At 35.7% G+C, this 22369-nt stretch overlaps 1 protein-coding gene across 5 annotated transcripts in view; it reads left to right on the forward strand.

The window, feature by feature from the left end:
• TASP1 (taspase 1) overlaps nt 1-22369 on the forward strand; it is a 275223-nt gene that overhangs the window by 78026 nt on the left and 174828 nt on the right. For all 5 annotated transcript variants that reach the window (XR_014314979.1, XR_014314980.1, XR_014314981.1 and 2 more), the window contains one exon: nt 9130-9236. Coding sequence is in view for 2 of the 5 variants with exons in the window: in XM_082743712.1 (XP_082599838.1) it covers nt 9130-9236 (107 nt within the window). In the remaining 3 variants the exon portion in view is untranslated. The remainder of the gene's footprint in view (nt 1-9129; nt 9237-22369) is intronic.

The raw sequence follows: 22369 nt of genomic DNA on the forward strand, positions 1-22369 counted from the left end.
TGCTACAAAGAATCCTATTTTCTTTTCTGTTGGCTGGATTCTGGTCTTACAGTTTTTCTGCCTTTGAGTAGGATACTTTAAAAGACAGCATGATTGATAAAACATTTTGTATACTAATTTTAGATTTTTGTGATAACTGGTATGTGATATATCAATACTTCACTCTTTAGTATGGCTAGTTAATGCTGTTTTAAGGTTTTTTTCCTTCCTTATACTTATTTATTTATTATTTCAAGTATTTTATTTTTATTTATTTTTTTATTAGCCACTGTGGTACATCATTAGCTTTTGATGTAGTGTTCAGTGATTCATTAGTTGCGCATAACACCCAGTGGTCTGTTGTAAGTTTTTTATTTTTAGATAGTTATAAATTCACATGCAGTTAAAAGAAGTAATGCTGAGAGATCCCTGTGGATCCTTTGCTCAGTTTTCTCCAATGGTAATAATCTTGTAGAACTATAGTGTAATATTATGTTTGGGATATTGACATTGATTTAGTCAAGATACAGAACACTTGTATCTTCACAAGAATAACCCAGTTTGCCTTTTTATAGTCATACCTACTCATCTCCATGCCTTCCTTAACCACTGGCAGCACTGATCTATTCTCCATTAGTATAATTTCGCTTTTTCAAGAATGCTATATGAATGGCATCATACAGTATATAACCTTTTCGGAACAAGCTTTTTAGTAATTCAGTGTAGTTCTCTGGAGAGTCATCCAGGTGGTTGTATTTATTAATAGCTTGTTGCATTTTATTGCTAAGTAACCCATGCTATGGGTCTGTCACTGTTTAACCATTTGCCCATTGAAAGATATCTGGATTGTTTCCAGTTTTGGGTCGTTATAAATAATTCTGCTATAAACATTTGTGTACATTTTTTTCTGTAATTCTTTTTGAATGTTTTGACCAAATACACATAACATAAAATGTATCATCTTAAACATTTTGTTAAAAAGATTTTATTTATTTATTTGACACAGAGAGAGAGAGAGATCACAAGGAGGCAGAGAGGCAGGCAGAGAGAGAGATGTGGGGCTTGATCCCAGGACCCTGAGACCATGACCTGAGCTGAAGGCAGAGACTTAACCCACTGAGGTGCTCCTAAACATTTTTTAATGGTACAGTTCAGTGGCCTTAATTATACTCATATTTCTGTGCAACCATCACTACCATCCTTCTATAGAGCCCTTTATATCTTGCAAAAGTAAAACTCTATACTTATTAAACAGTAATTCCCTCCACTTAGCCCCTGGCAATTTAGCTCCTGGCAACCACAATTCTGTTCTCCATCATTAAAATAAAAAATAAAAAATTGAAATAAAACTACTGCTGTAGTTACCTCATGTAAGTGGAACCATGCATTATCTGTCCCTTTATGACTGGCTTTTTTCATTTAGCATGATATCCTCAAGGTTCACGCATGTTGTAGCATCTGTCAGAATTTCTTTTTAAGGCTGTGGGGCACATGGGTGGCTCAGTCAGTTAAGCATTCAACTCTTAATCTTAGCTCAGGTTTTGATCTCAGGGTCGTGAGTTCAAGCCCTACATTGGGTGGGTGTGGAGCCTAGTTTAAAAAAAAAAATTCTTTTTAAGGCTGAAAAATATTCCACAATATATATCCCACATTTTGTTTATCCATTTACCTCTTGATGGATACTTAGGTTGCTGCCAACCTTTGGCCACTGTATAATGCTGCTGTGAACATGGATGTACAAATATCTGTTAGAATCCCTACTTTCAATCCTTTTGAGAACTGTGAAATAAAATTACTGGATTTTCTGGTAATTCTGTTTTCAGTTTGCACAAGGACTACCATTGGCAACACCATTTTAAATTCCCAATAATAGTGTACAAGGGTTCCACTTTCTCCGTATCCCTACCAACACTTGCAACCTATTTATTTTCTGTAAATAACAATCATTCTAATGGGTGTGAAGTAGCATTTAATTGTGGTTTTGGTTTGTATTCCCTAATGATTATGATGTTAAACATTTCTCATGTGCTTATCGGCCATTTGTATATCTCCTTAAAATTTTCCCAAAGGGAAAAAGAGAAAAGTTGAAGGTGGGGAAAAAACTCCAACCTTTTAAATTCCCTGGAAGTCAATTCATCTGGAGAGGGAGGGCATTGCAGCAATGGCTGCCCGCCTCTGTATCTGCACCTGTGACCAATACCAGCAAGAAGCAATTAGAGTACATATCTTGTATTTGGAGGACAGGGTCTTTATTGCCCAAGCTGGCACTCACAGGCTGTGTGCGGTCTACTCTAGGAATACATGCATGGCTGTCTGCCAGAAGGATGGGGATGGGGAATGGGTAGATGCTACTGCAGTAAGAGCTAAAATTTACCCTGACTAGTGACAGTTTACTTCAAGCCTTCATTTGAGAGTTACAGCCTTAAATAAACTCCAGAGTTCCATAACATTTGCATTAAATTCTGGCAGAGCAATTATTCTTTAGATGGAGAGATGGATTCCTGGCATTTCCTACTTGGCCATCTTCTCTCTAACTCCATCTTATTAGTTTTGTATTATATCATTCTGATTTAAAGATATTAATCCTTTCTCATAGCTGTCTGCTTATACTTAAAAAATTTAAGTTATCATTACCTTTGTATATGTCTTTTGCCTTATGGGCATTTTGAATCTTATATAATTGTATCAGCCAACAGATTATTTTAACATTTTAAAAAGATTTTAACAGATTCTGGCTTTGATAACATTTTATGGAAAATCTACTATTTTCAAATTAAAACCAGTTAAACTAAAAAATAAAATCTCTTTCAAAAAAACCCGATATATATGCCTATATTGTTGTGTGATGGTTTTTTTTTTTGGCCCCCCCTTCTTTTAGATTTTATATATTAAATCATTAATACTTCAAGATTTCATTTTTATGTATAGCATGAGGTAGGAATCCAATTTATTTTTCCAAATAGATAACATTATGTCAAGACAGCTTATTGAATAACATATTTATTTACTACTGGTATTAAATATGACTGTTTTTCTCAAATTCCATTAGAATATACATGAATTTGTTTCTGAACTTGATGTTTAATTCCATTAGCCTTTTTTTTTTTTTTTTTTTGGTTCATTTCTATGTCATTACTACAGTATTGTTTTGAGACTTTGTGATTAGTTTATTATTGGGTATTTTACAGTTTTGGCTGGTATTAGAAATAATCTCTCCATTTTGCTTCTTTAACCCATTTATTGTGAACTCTTGTAGACATACCTCCTGTAGGTAGACAATTATGTTGGCATTCTAATACACTTACAAGTTTTCTAGTACTTATATTCTGTATCAGTTGGCTTTCTCTAAATAAATGCACTGTGGTAGAATTTCTGAATCAGTGTCTGCCTATCTTCATCTTTACCAGATGATGCCAAAGTATTTTTCAAAATGTTTTTTGCCAATAAATATAATTGTATTTCATATATGTATGTTTGTTTATATGTGCATATGTGTATATATACATATACACATATATTTGTGTAGCTTTATTACTAAACCCTTTTATTAATCCTAATAATCTATATGTAGATTCTCATTGATTTCTAAATTCATAAGCATCTTACTTGTGAATAATGATAGTTATGAAAGAACTTAATTTTTGTTTTCTTTTGCTTTAGTTGCCATATATTTACTTGGATGTGTTAACAGCCCCACAAAAATCTGGTTCATTGACCTTTTTATTTTAAAGAAATAGCATTCCAAATCTAGTAATGCTTGCTGCCTTGAAGTCTACTTGTTTGATACTAAAATAACTGTAGGGGTGCCTGGGTGGCTCAGTCAATTAAGCATCTGACTCTTGATTTTGGCTCAAGTCATGATCTTAGGGTCATGAGATTGAGCCCCTCATTGGCTCCATACTGAATGTAGGGACTGCTTAAGATTCTCTCTTTCTCTTTCCATTTGCCTCTCCCCCCTCCACTTACACTCTCTTTCTCTCAAAACAAACAAACAAACAAACAAACAAACAAAAAAAGAAATAAAAAGAATAACCGTAATAGCTTCCTTTGGTTAGTGTTTGCATGTATATCTTTCTTTTTGTTTTCAGTCTTTCTGTGTATTCTTATATTTAAGATGTTTCTCTTAGAAGCAGCACATACATTTAAACATCTTTTGGGTGATCTTTGTATTTTAATTGGTTCATTTAGTCCATTTATGTTTCATTCAGTTACTCATATATTTGGATTTGAATTTTCTCTTTTATTCTTTGTTTCTTATTTGTCCCACATGGTGGGAAATTGTCCCCCATATGCTTCCTTCTATATCTCATTTCTTGCCTTCTTTAGTATTATTTTCTAGCATTACATTTTCTTTTTTATTAATATGTTTGTATTTCCTTTTTTTTTCCCCCAGAGAGAGAGAGAGAGAGAGAGAGAGAGAGAGCGCAAGGGGAGGGGCAGAGGGTGAGGGAGAGAGTATCTCAAGGGGGTTGCACACCTAACACAGAGCTTGACACAGGGCTTGATCTCACAACCCTGGGATCATGACCTGAGTCGAAATCAAGAGTCAAACGCTTCCCTGACTGGGCCACCCAGGCACCCTGTATTGACTTCTTTTACCATTCTCTTTGAATTAACCTCGAAATTTCAACATACATAATTGACTTATGCAAGTCTATTAGAAGGTAGTACTTTTTAATCACTTCTCAGACAATTCAAGGACTATAGAGTACTTGAATGAACTACATTTAACACCTTCCCAACTTTTGTGTTTATATTTTAAAACTCAGTATGCATTTAAAACAGTGGGAAACATTATTATTTTATAACAGTCAATTTTCATTTAGATTTGCCCATTTACTTTTTCCTTTGCATTTAATCTCCTCCACTTCTTTTTTTCTTTCGGCTTCCACTTTGTGTTATTTTCTCTGTTTCTGAAGAACACCCTTTAGTATTTTCATTAGTACAGGTCTTGTTGGTGATGAATTTGCTCATTCTTGTTTATATAAAACAATTCTTATTTTCCCTTCATTTTTGAAGGATATTTTCACTGAATATAGTGTTCTGAATCAGGACATATTTCTTTTCAGCACATTGTTAGTAATTAGTCTATTGTCTCAGGCTTCCTTTTTTTGCTGTTGAAAAGATGGCTGTCATTTTAATTGTCACTTATTTGAAGGTAACCTGTTTTCCCTTTTGCTATTTTTAGATTTTTCTATTTCATTGTTCATATTCTATTTTACTTAATGTATCTTGTTATGGTCTTTTATGATTTTAATTTATGGATATTGTTTACAATTTATTAAATCTGTAGATTAGTGGCTTTTATAATTTTGGACAAATCTTATTCCATTTTTTATTTATTTTTTATCTTTTGGGAAGATTTTTATTTATTTATTTGTCAGAGAGAGAGAGAAAGAGCAGAAGCAGTGGGTAGTGGCAGGCAGAGGGAGAAGTACGCTCCCTGCCAAGCAAGGGAGCCTGATGTGGGACTTGATCCCAGGACCCTGGGATCATGACCTGAGCTGCAGGCAGACACTTAACCAACTGAGCCACACAGGAGTCTTTCTTAATCAGTTTTTTAAAACATTACCTATATCCTATTCTTTTACTTTCACCTTTGAAATTCTGATTAAACACAATATTAGACCTTTTCACATTATCTACCCTATTTCTTAATGTTTCTTCTGTGTTTTCTATCATTTTATCTCTTTTATTTTATTTTTTGAATATTTTAAAATTTATCATATAATGTATTCTTTGTTTCAGGATACAGGTCTGTGATTCATCAGTCTTACACAATACCCTGTGCTCATCACAACACATACCGTCCCCAGTGTCCATCACCCAGCCATCTCATCCCCCCAGCCTTCTCCCCTCCAGCAACCCTCAGTTTGTATCCTAAGTTTAAGAGTCTCTTATGGCTGTGTCCCTTTCTGGTTTCACTTTGTTTCATTGTTTCCTCTCTTCCCCTATGATCCTCTGCCTTGTTTTGTAAATTCTGCATATAGTGAGATCATATGATAATTTTCTTTCTCTGATTGTCTTACTTCACTTATCATAATACCTCTAGTTCCATTTAATCTCCTTTAGCTACATTCTGGCTAACTTTTTTCTGATTAGTCTTCTAATTTAGCAGCTCTTTTTTCTCTATCCTATCAGCTACCAAACATGTACACTGAGGTCTTCCTTTTGGTTATTTATCTTTTCATTTCTAGGAGTTCTGTTTTTGTTTTGTTTTTTAAGAGCCTGGTTTCTTTTAGTTTATGGTATGAATTGTAGATGTTTTTCATGTTTTTAAAATCTTTTTTAATCATTAGAAGTGTACTTGTTTCATATTTATGCCTGATAATTCTAGCATCTGAGATCCAAATTAGAATATTTTTCCTGCATGTTCTCATTTATGGTGCCCCATTTTTTTTTTTTTTTTTGTGCCTGATTATCTTTGACTGTGTGCTTATCATGGCCCTTGAATAATTATTTGTGTAGTTTCACCATGGCCTAGGATGGAGGCTTTTTGTCTAGATACTATTTTTTGCATTTATTTTTGCCAATTATATGTGTACTGTTTATATGAAAAACACTCTTCTGTCCTTTACTCTCATACTGCTGTCATACTCAGAACTCTCTACATCGGGGCACTTCAGTGGCTCAGTTGGTTAAGTATCTGCCTTTGGTTCAGGTCATCATCTTGGGGCCCTGGAATCGAGCCCCATGTCAGGCTCCCTGCTCATTGGGAAGTCTGCTTCTCCCTCTGCCCCGCCCCCCACTTGTGTGCATGCTCTCTCTCAAATAAAATACAAACAAACAAACAAACAATAAAAACACCTCTCTAACACCACTTTTGACACCAGATGTGTGGGTTTCTACACCAAGCAATTCTTTGATGCCATCTGGGTGTCCTACAATTAAGTTCAATACTGACTCCAGCTGGAGTTAGAATTTGTCTCATGAATCTGCCACCTCCTCTTTAGATACTGGTTGAAAGTCTAGGTTGTCACTTATGCTTCTGACCAACTGGCTATAAATCAGAGGTTCCCGTGACCCCATTCTTGGGTTCAGTTAACTTGTATCATCTTCCTGACATGTATGCTTAGCTACCTGGGAACTCCCCAGACCTTGTACTTTTGGAATTTTTGCGGAGGTTTCATCATGTAGGCATGCATAACTCTTTAGCTCAATTGCCAGTACTTCCATCCTTCCCAGTGGATGGGGATGGGGCTGAAAATTTCAAGATTTTAATCATGGTTTAGTCTTTCTGGTGACTAGTCTTCTTGCTGATGCTATCTGGGAGCCCACTAAGAGAGTTGCCTCATTAAAGCAAAAGACATTCGTATCAACCAAGGAATGCCAAGGGATTTAGGAGCTCTGTTAGAAACTGGGGTCAATGACCAAACAGTAGAACAAAAGATGGTCCTGGTGCTGTTATAATTTAGGAAATTACAAGGATTTTAAGAGATCTTTCCTAGGAACTAAGGGAAGAGACAAATATATATATTTTCCATTATTTTACACACCATTAATCAGAATCTACTTAAACTTAATTTGAAGTTTAACATTCCCTGACCCACCCAGACTACGTGTTTGCAAATCTCTATGCAAGTGCTCCAGTCAACTTTGGACTTCTCAGGGGTATTTTTTTTCTCTTTCTAAGTCCTCTTATCCCTATCCTTTTCCTCCTCCTCATTCTTTTCCCCCCTAGATCCAAGACAGTCTTGCTCAATGTACTTGGTGTTGAGATAGAAGGTAGGAGTGGACTAAGTGGACTTGCATAGTTCTGAATCAGCTCTATTATGGGAGCATTAGCTCTTTCAGTCCCCAGCATTTTGTGGGAAGTGTGTCTTATGAAACTCCCACCTCTGATGGGCTCTGGGCTTGGCTTATGTCTCTCTTTGATGCTATTTAACCGAACTCATGTGTGCTAGTGTTGGCAAATGCTCGTAGTGCAATAATAACAGCATTAGTCCTCGGTTTACCCCAGAATTTAGCTTGGTACTTTTTATAAGGGTTCTAATGTTTTTAAGATGATATTTCTTAATATTTTATCCAACATTTTTAGTAAATTAAGTAGGAGAATTACTCTGAATAATTTAGTCTGCCACAATCAGAAAACTCTATCTCTTTAGCATTGTATTCTAGTTTATAATTTCTCTTTTATCAGCTGAATCTAATTGGCTGTTGAAATCTATATGTCAAGTTTAAAATTTTTAATTATTATATTTCTTATCTTTAGAAGGTCCATTTTTCTTAAGTCTGCCCAGTCATTTTATCATTTTTTATGCCTTAATTATATTTTCAATATATTTTTTCTTAATTTCTGTGAGGATAAACATGTTTTACATTCTATATCTGATTATTTCATTATTTGAGGCCATTATAGGTCATGTTATCCTTTCTTATATTTGGCTGGCTTTTAGTCTATTATTTTTGGTAGTTCATTTCTCATGTATTTTGTAATTTTTTTTTTTTTTTAAACTATGGGCTCATGTTAATTGGAACTTGGGAATTCTCTGAGGTCTGGTAAGTTAGGATGTGTTTTTCCAGGCAGTATTTGCATTTGTTTTTGATGGGTTTTTTAAAGCTCTGCAACATCAAGATCACTTGTGTGTGTGTGTGTGTTTGTGTATGTGTGTGTGTTCTCAGACCACACAGATAATAAGAATTCTTTAAATTTGTCTGAATGTATTTTTTGTTCATGAATTTTCTAGTGAGACTTTTCCTCCTTTACATTTGTAGCCACAGCTGAAACTTGCAGGTTTCCTGTTTCTTACAGTGGCCTTTTCCAGTTTTTCCCTTTCACTGGGCATGTTACTCCTTGAGATTCCTTACTTTTTTTGTGGAAAATCTCTAGTATGTTTTCTCATGCCTCAAGATTTCATTCCTTGTCCTTTATGCACAGAGACCTTCAAAACCAAAGTTGGCAGTAGCATGCATTAGCAGATACCACTGGGTGCCACCTACCTTCAGAATTGATTTGCCTATCTGGATTTAACATTTTTCTTATTTCTTTAACCTTAGGTTATTTCTCTTATTCTTCTATAACTTCAGTGTACATTGGAAAAACTTTTTTTAACCCTTTTTTCATCGTTCTTAAGAAAGGCTCTTCAGGATATCTCATTACTTCATTACCCTAATATTTCTCAAATGTTATTTTTAATGTTTCTTTTATAGGATTCAGTTTAGCTGCATTTAAAAGGAACAAGAGGAAACTAGAGCTGGCAGAAAGAGTGGAAACAGATTTCATTCAACTAAAGAAAAGAAGACAATCAAGTGAAAAGGTCAGGACGTGTTTGAAATATTAACCATTAATGTATCATAATGATATCTATAATCTGTGTTTAGACATATCAGCTTTAGAATAGTACTTTCCAGTAAAAATACAATGCATGCCACATATGTATTGTTAAGTTTTCTAGTAGTTACATTTAAAAAAGTAAGAAGAAACAAGTGAAATTAATTTTAATAATTATTTTGTTTAAACCAGTGAATCCAAAATATCCCTTCAGAAATATAACCAGTGGAAAAATTATTCGTGAGCTGTTGAGCTTTCTTTTTCATTTTTTAAAAAAAAAATTTATTTTTTTATAAACATATAATGTATTATTAGCCCCAGGGGCACGGGTCTGTGAATCGGCAGGTTTACACACTTCACAGCACTCACCATAGCACATACCCTCCCCAATGTCCATAACCCCACTACCCTCTTCCTACACCCTTCCCCCCCCCCCCGGCCACCTTCAGTTTGTTTTGTGACATTAAGAGTCTCTTTTGGTTTCTCCCTCCTGATCCCATTTTGTTTCATTTATTCTTTTCCTACCCTCTTAAACCCCCCCACCCCCATTGCATCTCCACTTTATCATATCAGGGAGATCATATGACAGTTGTCTTTCTCTGATTGACTTATTTCGCTAAGCTTAATACCCTCTAGTTCCATCCACGTCGTTGCAAAATGGCAAGATTTCATTTCTTTTGATGGTTGCATAGTATTCTATTATATATATGTACCACATCTTCTTTATCCATTCATCTGTTGATGGGATATCTAGGTTCTTTCCATAGTTTGGCTATTGTGGACATTGCTGCTATAAACATTTGGGTGCATGTGCCCCTTTGGATCACTACATTTGTATCTTTAGGGTAAATACCCAGTAGTGCAATTGCTGGGTCATAAGGTAGCTCTATTTTCAACTTTTTGAGGAACCTCCGTGCTGTTTTCCAGAGTGGTTGCACCAGCTTGCATTCCCACCAACAGTGTAGGAGGGTTCCCTTTTTTTTCATTTTTTAATTAAGTCTTCAAAACTGGTGTATATTTGGGGCGCCTGGGTGGCTCAGTGGGTTAAGCCGCTGCCTTCGGCTCAGGTCATGATCTCAGGGTCCTGGGATCGAGTTCCGCATCGGGCTCTCTGCTCAGTGGGGAGCCTGCTTCCTCCTCTCTCTCTGCCTTCCTCTCTGCCTACTTGTGATCTCTCTCTGTCAAATAAATAAATAAAATCTTAAAAAAAAAAACTTATAAAAAAAACTGGTGTATATTTTATATTTAACATCTCAATTATGGCACTAAGTTTTCATTGGAAATATTTGGTTTGTACTTAAATTTAACAAAATTAACAGTTGAAAAAGTAGGTTTATATAACAGTTTATTCTGAACATACTGAAAACTTTCTAATAATTAAATATGTTTTAAAATTAAAATTAGTTAACATTTAATGAAATTAAAAATTCAGTTTCTCATATGCTCTTGCCACATTTTAAGTGCTCAGTAGGTACATGTGGCACATGACTATTGTTTTGGTTCTTATAGCTCTGGATAGTGATTCTTAACATGGCTATTTAGAGGGTAGAGTGTGTTTATAAGGAAATGTGTATATTGAATTCATGTAGATTTGTTTTTACATTCTAGTTACATGTCTCTGTTTCTTAGTCTTTTATATTCTTTGTTTGCATTTTGCACATCACTGTTGCTGTCATGAGTCCATGTGTTACGTATCTTAGGTGTTTTGAGGGCTAGAGAGAAGTTGAAAACCACAACATTCTTGCTTAGCCTATGGCTTGGGGTTTGTTAGCACCCAGTTCATGATGGGTGTCTCATATTACAGGCTTTTGATGTACTTTGATATCTCATTAATGTTCTTTATTGGTTATTCCTTTTATATTGCTTATATACTGTTTATGCTTTCTGTCATAGTTTTATTTACTCTATATAAATGCATAATAAGTTATCTTTCATAGTGTTATATATTTTCCCAGTATGTTGCTACAAGGAACAATTAATCAAATTTTTTTGGTCTAAATCTTTTCATTTTCTTCCAGAAAGGAGTAGAAAATTATCATGTGAATGAACAAATTAGTAGGTAGGTCTTGGTGAAAGTGGATAGTAGTGTGGTCCATTTCTTGGGTTTCTATACCCCATGTGATATCTGAGCGAGCAAATTTAAGACTTTTGACCTTTTAAAAAACTGGTAAAATTTGCATGCAGTGAGTAATTTAGTCATTTTTATTAATGTGTATACCCATGCAACTCACATACCTGTCAAGAAGTAGAACATTTCCAGTTCTTTTTGTGCTTCCTTCCAACCAGTCTTGACCCTCCACTGGTAACTGCTACTCTGATTTTTCTCACCATAGATGTTTTGTATTTTTTTTAAACTTTATATAGTTAAAATCATACAAAAGGTACTCTTTTCTTTTTGGTTGATTTTGCAAAGTACCTTTGAGACACTGGCTCATTATTTTTTAATGTATTGAGTGATTAATATTTCCTAGTGTGAATATACTGTAATTTGTTTGTTTTTCTGTTCTCTTATTGATAGACATTTGGTTTGTTTCCAGATTTTAACTACTGTGAATAAAGCTGTTCTGAACATTCTTTTTTTTAAGATTTTTAAAGTTTATTTATTTGACACACAGAAAGAGTGCAGACGGGGAAGTGGTAGGCAGAGGGAGAGGGAGAAGTAGGCTCCCCACTGAGCAAGGAGACCAGCATGGGGCTCCATCCCAGGACCCTGGGATCATGAGCTGAACTGAAGGCAGATGCTTAACTCACTGAGCCACCCAGGTGCCCCTACTCTGAACGTTCCTATATATGAGTTTAGGATTTTTTTTTTTTTTTTTTTTGGACATGAGTTTAGGATTTTTATGCAGTTGATCTCATAGAGAATATATTTAGCTGGTCTTATTCAGAAGATTAATTTTTTTTTCTTCAGAAAATATTTATTAAGCAGTTAGTCTTGTTACGGAGCTGGGTATTAAGAAAAACAATGGTGAACAAGGTGGAAGAAATTCATGCAATAATGAAACTCTACATTTTAGTGGAAAGAAACAGAAACATACAAGTATATAATTAAGTAAGCTAGTTACCATGTTTGGTAACTGTTAGGAAGGAAAACACTGCCCTTAAGATGATATGATACAGAGTAACTTGGATGTGAGTCACAAGAGCCTTAAAGGAAGACTCCTTTAGCTAGAGTCATCATGATAGGTCTCTCTGAGGACATAATCATTGAAAAATGAGATGTGAATTTTATGAAGAATCAGAGAACTCATTCCAGGCATAATGAACTGCATATGCAATGGAGGGAATGGAGAAGCACGCCAGTGTGCCTAAAGCAGAGTGCAAGGGGAGAATGGTATGAAATGGAGCTGGGGACGTAGCTGGGTGCTGGCTCCATTAGGATCTGGTAGATTATGGCAGGGGGTTTCCATTTTATTTCATGAATAATGAGTAACCATGGAAGAGTTGAAAGTAGAGAAGTGATGCCATCTCATTCACATTTTACAGCATTCTCTTGGGCTGTTTTGTGTCATGCGAGGGTGGGGCAAGAGTAGAAGTGAGGGGACTAGTTAGGAAGTTATTCCAGTTGGGAGATGTTGACAACAGGAACTGATAGGGATGACATTGGAGAGAAGTAACTGTATCAGGGACATCTTTTGAGAATTCCTAGAAAGATAGGCATTTTTGCTCTCTTAGATACTGGTAAGGAAGAGAGAAGAATGAAAGGTTTTAGCTTCAGTGACTGAGTATTGCCGTTTACTGAGGTAAGGAGGCCTGGAGGAGGCATGGCTTCATGGTGATAGATGTAAGAAGTGGAAATTTGGCTCATTTCCCCTTAATGGACTCAGATTAACCAATACTTTCCAATTTCACCATAAGACACATTACCTGATGCCAACAGCACCCTAAACGCCCTAAAGCTAATAGAACATCATTTAGTGTACCATGCACTCTGCTCCTTTCAGTTGAATTATATGCCACCAAGAACCCCGTTATGTTTGTTATTATTACTGTAATTATATAAATCATTAAGTGTCATGTAAACTGATGAATACTGAGTTTAAAAAACAGAGTTATGGGTTTGTAAGGTAAGATTGTTGTTTGAGAGCTAACTTGAAAAAATAAAGTTGGTTCATAAAAAATTGCCATAGAATTAAGTATAGACATGCCAGCCGTAAAAGAGAAAAATCATAAAAATCTAAAAGCATTCTGGGTGTGTTGTTAGTGTCTTTATGTTCTTGTTCTATTTTAGATAAAATGAAACTTGAAATCCTAGGACAGTTCAGTGTATTATAGTTTAAATAAGAAAGATGATATGGAACATTTAGTTGTGGGCCTACATTCAAAGAAAAGGCTTTGGTCTTATATAAAAAGATTGGCTAATGAATGAACCTTTGTGTTTTAAATAAGAAGAAAATGTTTAAGTTATGTGTACTTTGTTTTTAAATGATTCTCCACTTTACCCAGAGAATATTCAACTTTTGAAAAATTTAACCAACCACTTACCATACTGGTTAGGAGGAATTTTCTTTTTTTCTTCCTTTTTTTTTTTTTTTTAAGATTTTATTTATTTGACAGACAGAGATCACAAGTAGGCAGAGAGGCAGACAGAGAGAGAGGAGGAAGCAGGCTCCCCTCAGAGCAGAGAGCCCGATGCGGGGCTCGATCCCAGGATGCTGGGATCGTGACCTGAGCCGAAGGCAGAGGCTTTAACCCACTGAGCCACCCAGGTGCCCCTTCTTTTTCTTTTTTAAGGAGGATTTTTCAATAAAAAGCTTGATACAGCAGGAGGAAAGATTAACTGTGGATTTGGGTTACATATAACTGAAGCTATGGACAGATCAGAAAGGAGATTTCCACTTGGGAATTATTGGCATCAAAAGTTATATACATACATGTGGCTAGATGAGCTCACTTAGTAGTGAGAGAAGATAGGGGTCTGAAAATTGAACCCTGAGCCAGTTAAACATGTACAAGTTGGGAAGAGGAAAACCCAGCAAAGGAGAAAGAAGATGCAGTCAGTGAGACAGATGTTATCACCAGAAGAGTGTCTAGGAAGCCATAGAGGAGTAGTTCAAAGTCAGTCATCATCTGGATGGAGCACTGCTAAGAGGGCAGAGAACTGACCTTTGGATTTAGCAACTGAAGACTGTGGGCCTAGATAAGGATAGTTTCTGTGACACAGTGGATTATGGACCAGTGTGGCACAGGTTAATCAGGGAGAACAAGGGTACAGATGATTCTTTTGAGAAGTTTTGCCATGGAGTAGTAAAAAAGAGAGAGAGAGATCTCAGGTCAAGAGACTCTACCATTGTCAGTTATGGTCTATAATTCAGTAAGTCATTTATCATAAAAAGGCTCAGTTTTCTTTTTTCTTTTCTTTTCTTTTACCTTTCTTTTCCTTCCTTCCTTCCTTCCTTCCTTCCTTCCTTCCTTCCTTCCTTCCTTCCTTCCTTCCTTCCTTCCTTCCTTCCTAAATTTTATTTATTTATTTGAGAGAGAGAGTGAGTGAGAGAAAGTATGGAAGGAGGAGGGTCAGAGGGAGAAGCGAGCCTCCCACTCAGTGGGCTGCATGATGCGGGATTCGATCCTGGGACTCTGGGATCATGACTTGAGCCAAACAGGGGCGGAGGCTTAACCAATTGAGCCACCCAGGTGTCCAAAGGCTCACTTTTCTTATCTTTAAGGAAATTGTGATATTCTCCCATAGCAGGGCTGTTATTGGGAACAAAAGTGATAGTAGATATTCAAGTTGTTTGTGGCTATAATTGATGTAGACACAATAGTCTTTGCCATTGTGACCTGTAACCTTAAATTCAGTTGGCCAAGAAAAGAAAAAGGAGGGGAGGAAGGGTAAGAAAACTGCTGCCCAAATTAATTACCTTGGGTGGAGTATTTTAGATATCTTAAATGACAGGAAAATTATTTTTTACTATTATTAACATATAATGTATTATTTGTTTCAGGGGTACAGGTCTGTGATTCATCAATCTTATATAATACACAGTACTCACCACAACACTTACCTTCCTCAATGTCCATCACCCAGCTACCTCATCCCTCTCACTTCCCTCCACTCCAGCAATCCTCAGCTTATTTCCTGAGATTAAGAGTTATGGTTTGTTTCTCTTATTTCATCTTTTTTCATTTTTCGCTCTTCCCACCTATGATCTTCTGCCTTGTTTCTGAAACTCCATGTATTGGTGAGGTTATATGAGAATTGTTTTTGTTTGATTGAGTTATTTTGCTTAGCATGATATCGTCTTGTTACATCCACATCATTGCAAATGGCAAGATTTCCTTTTTTTGATGGCTGAGTAATATTCCCTTGTATGTATGTACCATATCTTTTTTATCCATTCATCTGTTGATGGACATTTGGCTCTTTCCATAGTTTGGCTATTGTGGACATTGTTGTTATAAACATTGAGGTGCAGGTGCCCCTTCAGACCATTACATCTTTATCTTTGGGGTAAATATCCAGCAGTGCAATTGCTGGGTTGTAGGGTAGCTCTATTTTCAACTTTTAAGAAACCTCTATACTGTTTTCCAGAGTGGCTGTACCAGCTTGCATTCCCACCAATAGCGTAGGAGGGTTCCCCTTTCTGACAGGAAAATATTTTTAATATTCAGAGTATCTGAGCTTTAAAGCAAAGCTCTGTATTTTGACACTGGCCTACAAAAATGATTGGGACCTAAGGCCCTGCCATTAAAGAAAGATGCTGGCCAGAGGCTTTGTCTTACAGATGTTCGCTGCATAACCTTGGTAGGCCTTATTTCAATAGTAAAGGTAATAAACATGGCCACAGAAAGAAAAGACCACTGGATGATGAGCCAGTGAGGAAGAAAGTTATAATTTTTAAGAGGAAGTATAGTAATTTTTTTAGAGACATGACAGGGAAGGACAGATAGCTACTTTCTAAATAACCTGTATTTGGTTTTTTTCTTCTTATCCTGTGTGTGTAGCTTCAGCATAGTTGTGGTTAGCCAGCATTGATTGAGGCTCAGGACTACTGTTTGTTGGAGCTATATAATATAACCTGTGAGTTGGTTATATAAATATAGCCAAAAGAATAGAGTGTTTGGTAACTTTCGTAATGTTGACAATTTTTGTTACTGTTGAAGGAGATAAACATTGTCTTGAAGAGTATATGGTAGAGTAAGTCAATATTTTTAATCCTGAAAATAAATCAATTGGAAATTTTTGTTGCATTGATATTTCTTGTTTTTCTATAAAAAAGTAATTGATTTTTACCAATATTACCACAATACTAGTAGAAATAAAAATTAAAGCAAGAGAAATATTTAATAGCTTGCTATCTCACTAAACTGTAGTATTTTTATTTTCCTCAGTCTTTGATCATTTACATTTACATTTGACTTAGTTTAAAATAAGAATAGTTAATCCTTGGAATGTTTTTGGCGGCAAACAATAGAAAACCTGATTGTGGTTAGGCTATGCATATTTGTCTTCCTTCTCCCTGGCCTGTTGCCATATAATAAAAAGTTTGGAGGTGGTTGGTTGCTGGCGTTAGCTTAGGCTTCCAATGGTGCTTAGCCAACATATCTGGGATTCTCTTGGGCCTTTCTCTCATGCCTTTTGCCTTATGGATGTAATATGGCTCCTACAATTTTAGATGTCACATCTGCATTCAAGGTGAGAAGAAGGGAGATGATGGGGGTAGGGAGACTACTGCCAGATGTATCTGTTACTTTTAAAATCTGGGATGCAAAAGTTTTCCAGAGTCTCTCTGTAGACTTCCCCTTAGTTATTTTTGGGGGAATAGTGGAGAAGAGGCACATTTTAGTCACTTGGCTATTCTTGGCTGTAAGAGAGCTTAGAAAGTTGAGTGGGTTATCCTAATGACTGTCTTATATAGCTCATGTCTTGCTGCTGGACACTGTCTTTCCAAACAAAATAGTGGTTTTGTTGTCAAAGGAGGGGGATGAGTGTGGCTGTTAGGTAGGCAATTTGTAGCATATAGTGTAAGGGGAGAAAGTTTTTAATCAGTTCCTTCCCCACAATTAACATATCCTTTATTACTATAAACCGATACTGGTGGAAGAAACTAATCTGCACAAAAATCAAATAAAAACAATTTTGTTGTGACTTTTCAGGATATATAGATTTTAAGATATAATATTAAAACGAGTAATGTCAATTCTAGTAATTGCCTTTTCTTGGTAAGTGGCATCTCTGTTTCAACCTTGTTTATTTTTCATGACTTAGAGAGAAGACATGCTGGAGAAGGAAACATTTACTATTTAACTGTAGTGCTGTATATATAATACAAAAATAGTCATTGTTTACTCTGTTCCATTCCCCTCTCTGGGTGCACCCAACTCTTCTGGATTTTTCTTTTACCACTTCTTTCCCTTATGGCATATAGACAGTTCATACTTTGCATGATAGTGCTGGACCATAAAAATGTACTAGCTGGAAATGTGTAAAGGGATCTTAATGACAAAAAATTACACTTGTTTCATGACCTTTAAACACTTTTGCCAGAGCATTAAAAACTCTTTTACTGTTGGTTATAAATGTATAGAGCAATGATTAAAAGTAAGTAAAACTAATATTTATTTAGTATACTAATTTGAAACATTTGTGGCAGTAAGAATTAAAGTGTTTTATTTGGGGCGCCTGGGTGGTTCAGTGGGTTAAGTCTCTGCTTTCGGCTTGGGTCATGATCCCAGGGTTCTGGGATCGAGCCCTGCATCGGGCTCTTTGTTCAGCAGGAGCCTGCTTTCCTTCCTCTCTCTCTGCCTGCCTCTCTGCCTACTTGTGATCTCTGTCTGTCAAGTAAATAAAAAAACAAAAAAGAAAAAAAATTTAAAGTGTTTTATTTGTGTTAAAAATAACTTATCAAGGGTAGTTTGAAAGGCACTTGCTTTCTTGTTTTGTAACTTATGATGTAGAGTGAGCATCTTTTTATGTCAAGGTAAATTGTCAAACTCCTTTTTAGTTTTGGATCAGCTTTCAACATTTTTTCCTTTGCCCTTTCCATGTTGCAAAATATCTCCCAGAGTTTGTTTGTTTGTTTTTTTTTCTTTCTGCTTCCCTGCCTTCCTCCTTTCTCCTTCGAGTGCAGTTTATTTCTTTATTGATTGAGGTATAGCTGGCATACAATATTACATTAGTTTCAGGTTGTACAACTATGTTGTACAAACTGTGGATTATTTAATGTTCACCATGATAATAAGTATAGTCACCAACTGTCATCATACAACATTATTACAATATTGTTGATTATGTTTCCCGTGCTGTACTTTGCATTTCCATGTTTTACTTATTTTATAACTAGAAGTTTGTACCTCTTAATCTCTTTCACCTATTTTGTGCACCTCCCACCCTCCTTCCATTTGGCAACCACCATTTTGTTCTCTGTATTTATGAGTCTGTTTTTGTTTTGTTGTTGTTATTCACTTGTTTTCTTTTTTATATTCCACACAGAATTGAAATTATATGTATTTGTCTTTCTCTTAAAGTCACTTTAATGTCAGGTTTTTTTTGTCAACGTCACTTCCTCTGGGACATCTTTTTATCATGGCCACATTCCTTATTTATGTTAAAAAATTTGTCTTCTCTAATTTCCTCTTATTGCAGATCTTAAGTATCTTGAATGGTGTCAGTGTGAAACATTCCTAGTGTCAGCTGTTTCTTTTTAACCTCATTTATGTTTGATTAGAATTTTGCTTCCAACATTATCACTTTTTGTTTCTTTGCTTCACTTTCATCTTTTTTGGCCAGTTCCCTCTTTTGGTGATCATTTTTTTTGGTAAAATGTCATGGATTTATCACTAGGAGCTAAGGAGGCAGCACAGCTGTACAGTGTGCTGTCTGTGCACGGTGACCCATCATGACAGACTTTGAAGAAGTGACGTAACTGGTTACCGATCATGATGAGCCTCTGGTGTTTACATAGTGATCTGTGAACTGAAGAGCTAACAATGAAATCTGTACTTCATGCAACTTATTCATAGTTAATATACGATGGTAACTGAAATTTCAACCATGTTGTTGAGTGACTTGTTCTGTTTAAACTGTGGTAATTGAAATTGGTAAATATTGCAAAGTGAAGACTGTGTTTCTGTAAGAACACCTGAACTATTTGTCCTCTGGAGGGTCTTTCAGTATGAATTTTGCTGATCACATATGTGTGGTACCTTTTAGCATGTTTTTCTGTTCTTTCTAATTCCTTCATAGTAGTATCTGGGTCTTTCCCAACAGTATTGTCATGAACTCTCATTGTTAGAATACGTATCAGTAATTCTTGTAGTATATGTGATGAAGTGATGACGTGTTTTAAATTTATTTTTTGCTTTGTTTTGATACAAAAAGAAAAAGATAGTTGTGTTAGTATTAATCTTTATCATATTTAAGAAATGAAACCTTTCTTTTGGAATGAAGTGATTGACTCATTGGCCAATTGCTGTTCTTGACCATGGCACAGGACTGAGTTGCTACAAAGGGAAGATACTCACATTGGGAAAGCAAACTAACTCAATGTACACCATAATCTAGATTTCATAAATATCAGTTTCAAACAGTTAGCCCTGGATATTACCAGAAGGGACTCTCTTATTCTTAGCATATTAAAAGAAGTTGGGAGTATTGTTTGATCTCAATATATCTGATGTTTCAAGCCTTTTTTCCCCCGCCTTCATTTTCCACAAGCATATAGTTGAAATAGTCACCCTTTTTCTTTAATAACAGATTTTACAATTAAATGTACATAGAATTCTTTGCCTCCTCCTGCCACTTTTTAAAGTAATTTAACTTTTCAATTAATTTCATTGGTTTTTTGGTAAAGCAGTACTTACATAGGATAGTGGGATGAAAGATAATTTGGCCTTTTTGTGAATGTCTTTCATTCTTCAATTTCTAATGAACAAATTGAGAAAATTTTGCAATGCTTTATACAATGTTGTGTGTTCAAAACCACTCTAAAGAGATGCTACAACTTTTAATTTTGTGTTCTTTAGCCACCACATAGGGACATCAAATTGGCCACATGTTTCAGAAAGGAAATGTTGGGCCTTGCTTTGTGCGCTTCATATAAATATATTCTATTCTTTTGAAGTATATTGTGGGTAACGTTTTTCTCTTTTATCCACCATCTTGAAATTATTATGTAAACGCTTAACTGTATCATATTAAATCACTGTATTTTTTGGGTGAGAGGTAGGTTAAGATCAAAGAAAATAAATGCATAAAAAACACGTTTTCTTCAGATTGTTCTATTTGTACTTGTGTGCATGTCTGTCTATAATGTGTACAGGGAAAGGAGTAATTAGTCTTTTATAGAAATTTACTTGATCTGGAGTTTTGTTGTATTTCTTAAGAACATGGTTAATGCATAGATATGAGTAAACAGAAGAAATTTCTTTGAATTCTCTTTACAGGAATAACTGTAGTTTATATATTTAAGCTTTTCATAAAACTGAAAATTCATTCTGTTAAGTGATTACTTTGAGTTGTAAGTAATATATTAAAAGTTACATATGCATTACCTATCTTGATTACTGAATAAGCCTGTAGAACTTATATATAAATCAGATACATCAATATCTTTTTTAAACATACTACATTTGGGGTGCTTGGATGGCTCATTTGTTTAAACATCTGGCTTTTGATTTCAGCTCAGGTCATGATCTCAGGGTTATGAGATTGAGCCCCATGATGGCTCTGCCCTGGGCATGAAGCCTGCTTAAGATTCTCTCTCTCCCTCCCTCTGTGCCCCTCTCCCTTCCCTCTAAAAAATATATTACATTTAATTAATCACCATTATCTCATACAATTATGTAGATTATGGAGCCTGGTGATCATCATTCCTTTGCAGTATAACTTGATAGGAATTCTTTAAATGTCTGTGGTTTCTTGTGCTTTTGTGTCAATTCATCAGTTATTTAAATTCAGAACTTTCAACCCTTGGTAGCTGAATAATTACAGTTATCTTTTTTTCCTGTGTCAGGAAAAAGCTTCTCAGTTCTCATAAAAAGATTCAGTAGCTGGTGGGTTGGGTTTCTTGCTAAGTCTTCCTTGAACCCATGCCAGATTATGCCTTAAATCTACACTGAGTCTTAAATTGTAAGCAAGATAAGATTGAAGCAAGAAGTCATTGTTGACAAATCTTAACTGCTGCTTTTACTTCGTAATGAAAGTAACCAGTGGTTTTTTAGGGGACTTGTAAGTTGGCATCAGATATTTTCAGCCTTATAAATTCTCCCTCAATTCAGCTGTTCTTTGGAGTCTCGTTTTAATTTTAGTGTAACAGAATTAGTGGAGAAAAAACAAGAGCATTTCTTTGTTATCGCTGGAATAGTCCCACGTGATCTTGTGTATAATGTAGAAGCCACCATATTGTAGCTTTCCTAAAAGGAAAGACCTCCAGTGGATAGAATTTTATTGGTGCGACAGATAGAAGAAGCTAGGAGCTGACTCAGACCATGGTCTTAAGAGCATCAGACCCTAAGTCAAATCTTTTAAATATATCCTCATTTGATATCACCAGGTACTAAGGACCCACGTTGTCACATTATAGATGTAGTGATGTTGACATATGTACAGCTAATAAGACCAGCAGAATAAACCAATATGTGAAAAGATAAGTGTGTGTATACATGTGTGCACACACACAGAGTAACAACAGGGGTGTTTTAGGGTCAGATGAAAGGACCAGTGCTTAATTAGGTTGAAGGAGAACTATCTTTGAGTTTTAAAGTCTTGATTGGGCTACCTTTTTTCTAATCAGCCTCAAAGATTTTGATAAATAGATAGATGCCAGGAACCATTTAGAATTCAAGACATGAGGCTGGGATTACTTGAGGAATTGAGGGACAGGGACAGGCTAAGAGATGGGGCATAGTGGACCATGAGTTCTAGTCTAAGTCTGCCATTGACCAGTCCAGAGACCTTGGGCAACCATGGAGCCTTTGTAGACTTTAGTTTTCTCAGCAGTGAAGTTAGCATGCTGGACCAGGTGATTACCATTGTTATTTCCAGCTTGAATATTCTCTGATCTATTTTCAGTAGCAATGTGGAGTTTGTTCAACCCCCTTTTTGGATCCTCTCATTAAAAGATTCTTTTCTCTAGTATATCCTAAACCTGGCAGACCATTAGATTCATCTGGGGAATT

The sequence above is a fragment of the Mustela nivalis genome, assembly GCF_964662115.1.
Source record: "Mustela nivalis genome assembly, chromosome: 8".
NCBI lineage: Eukaryota > Metazoa > Chordata > Mammalia > Carnivora > Mustelidae > Mustela > Mustela nivalis.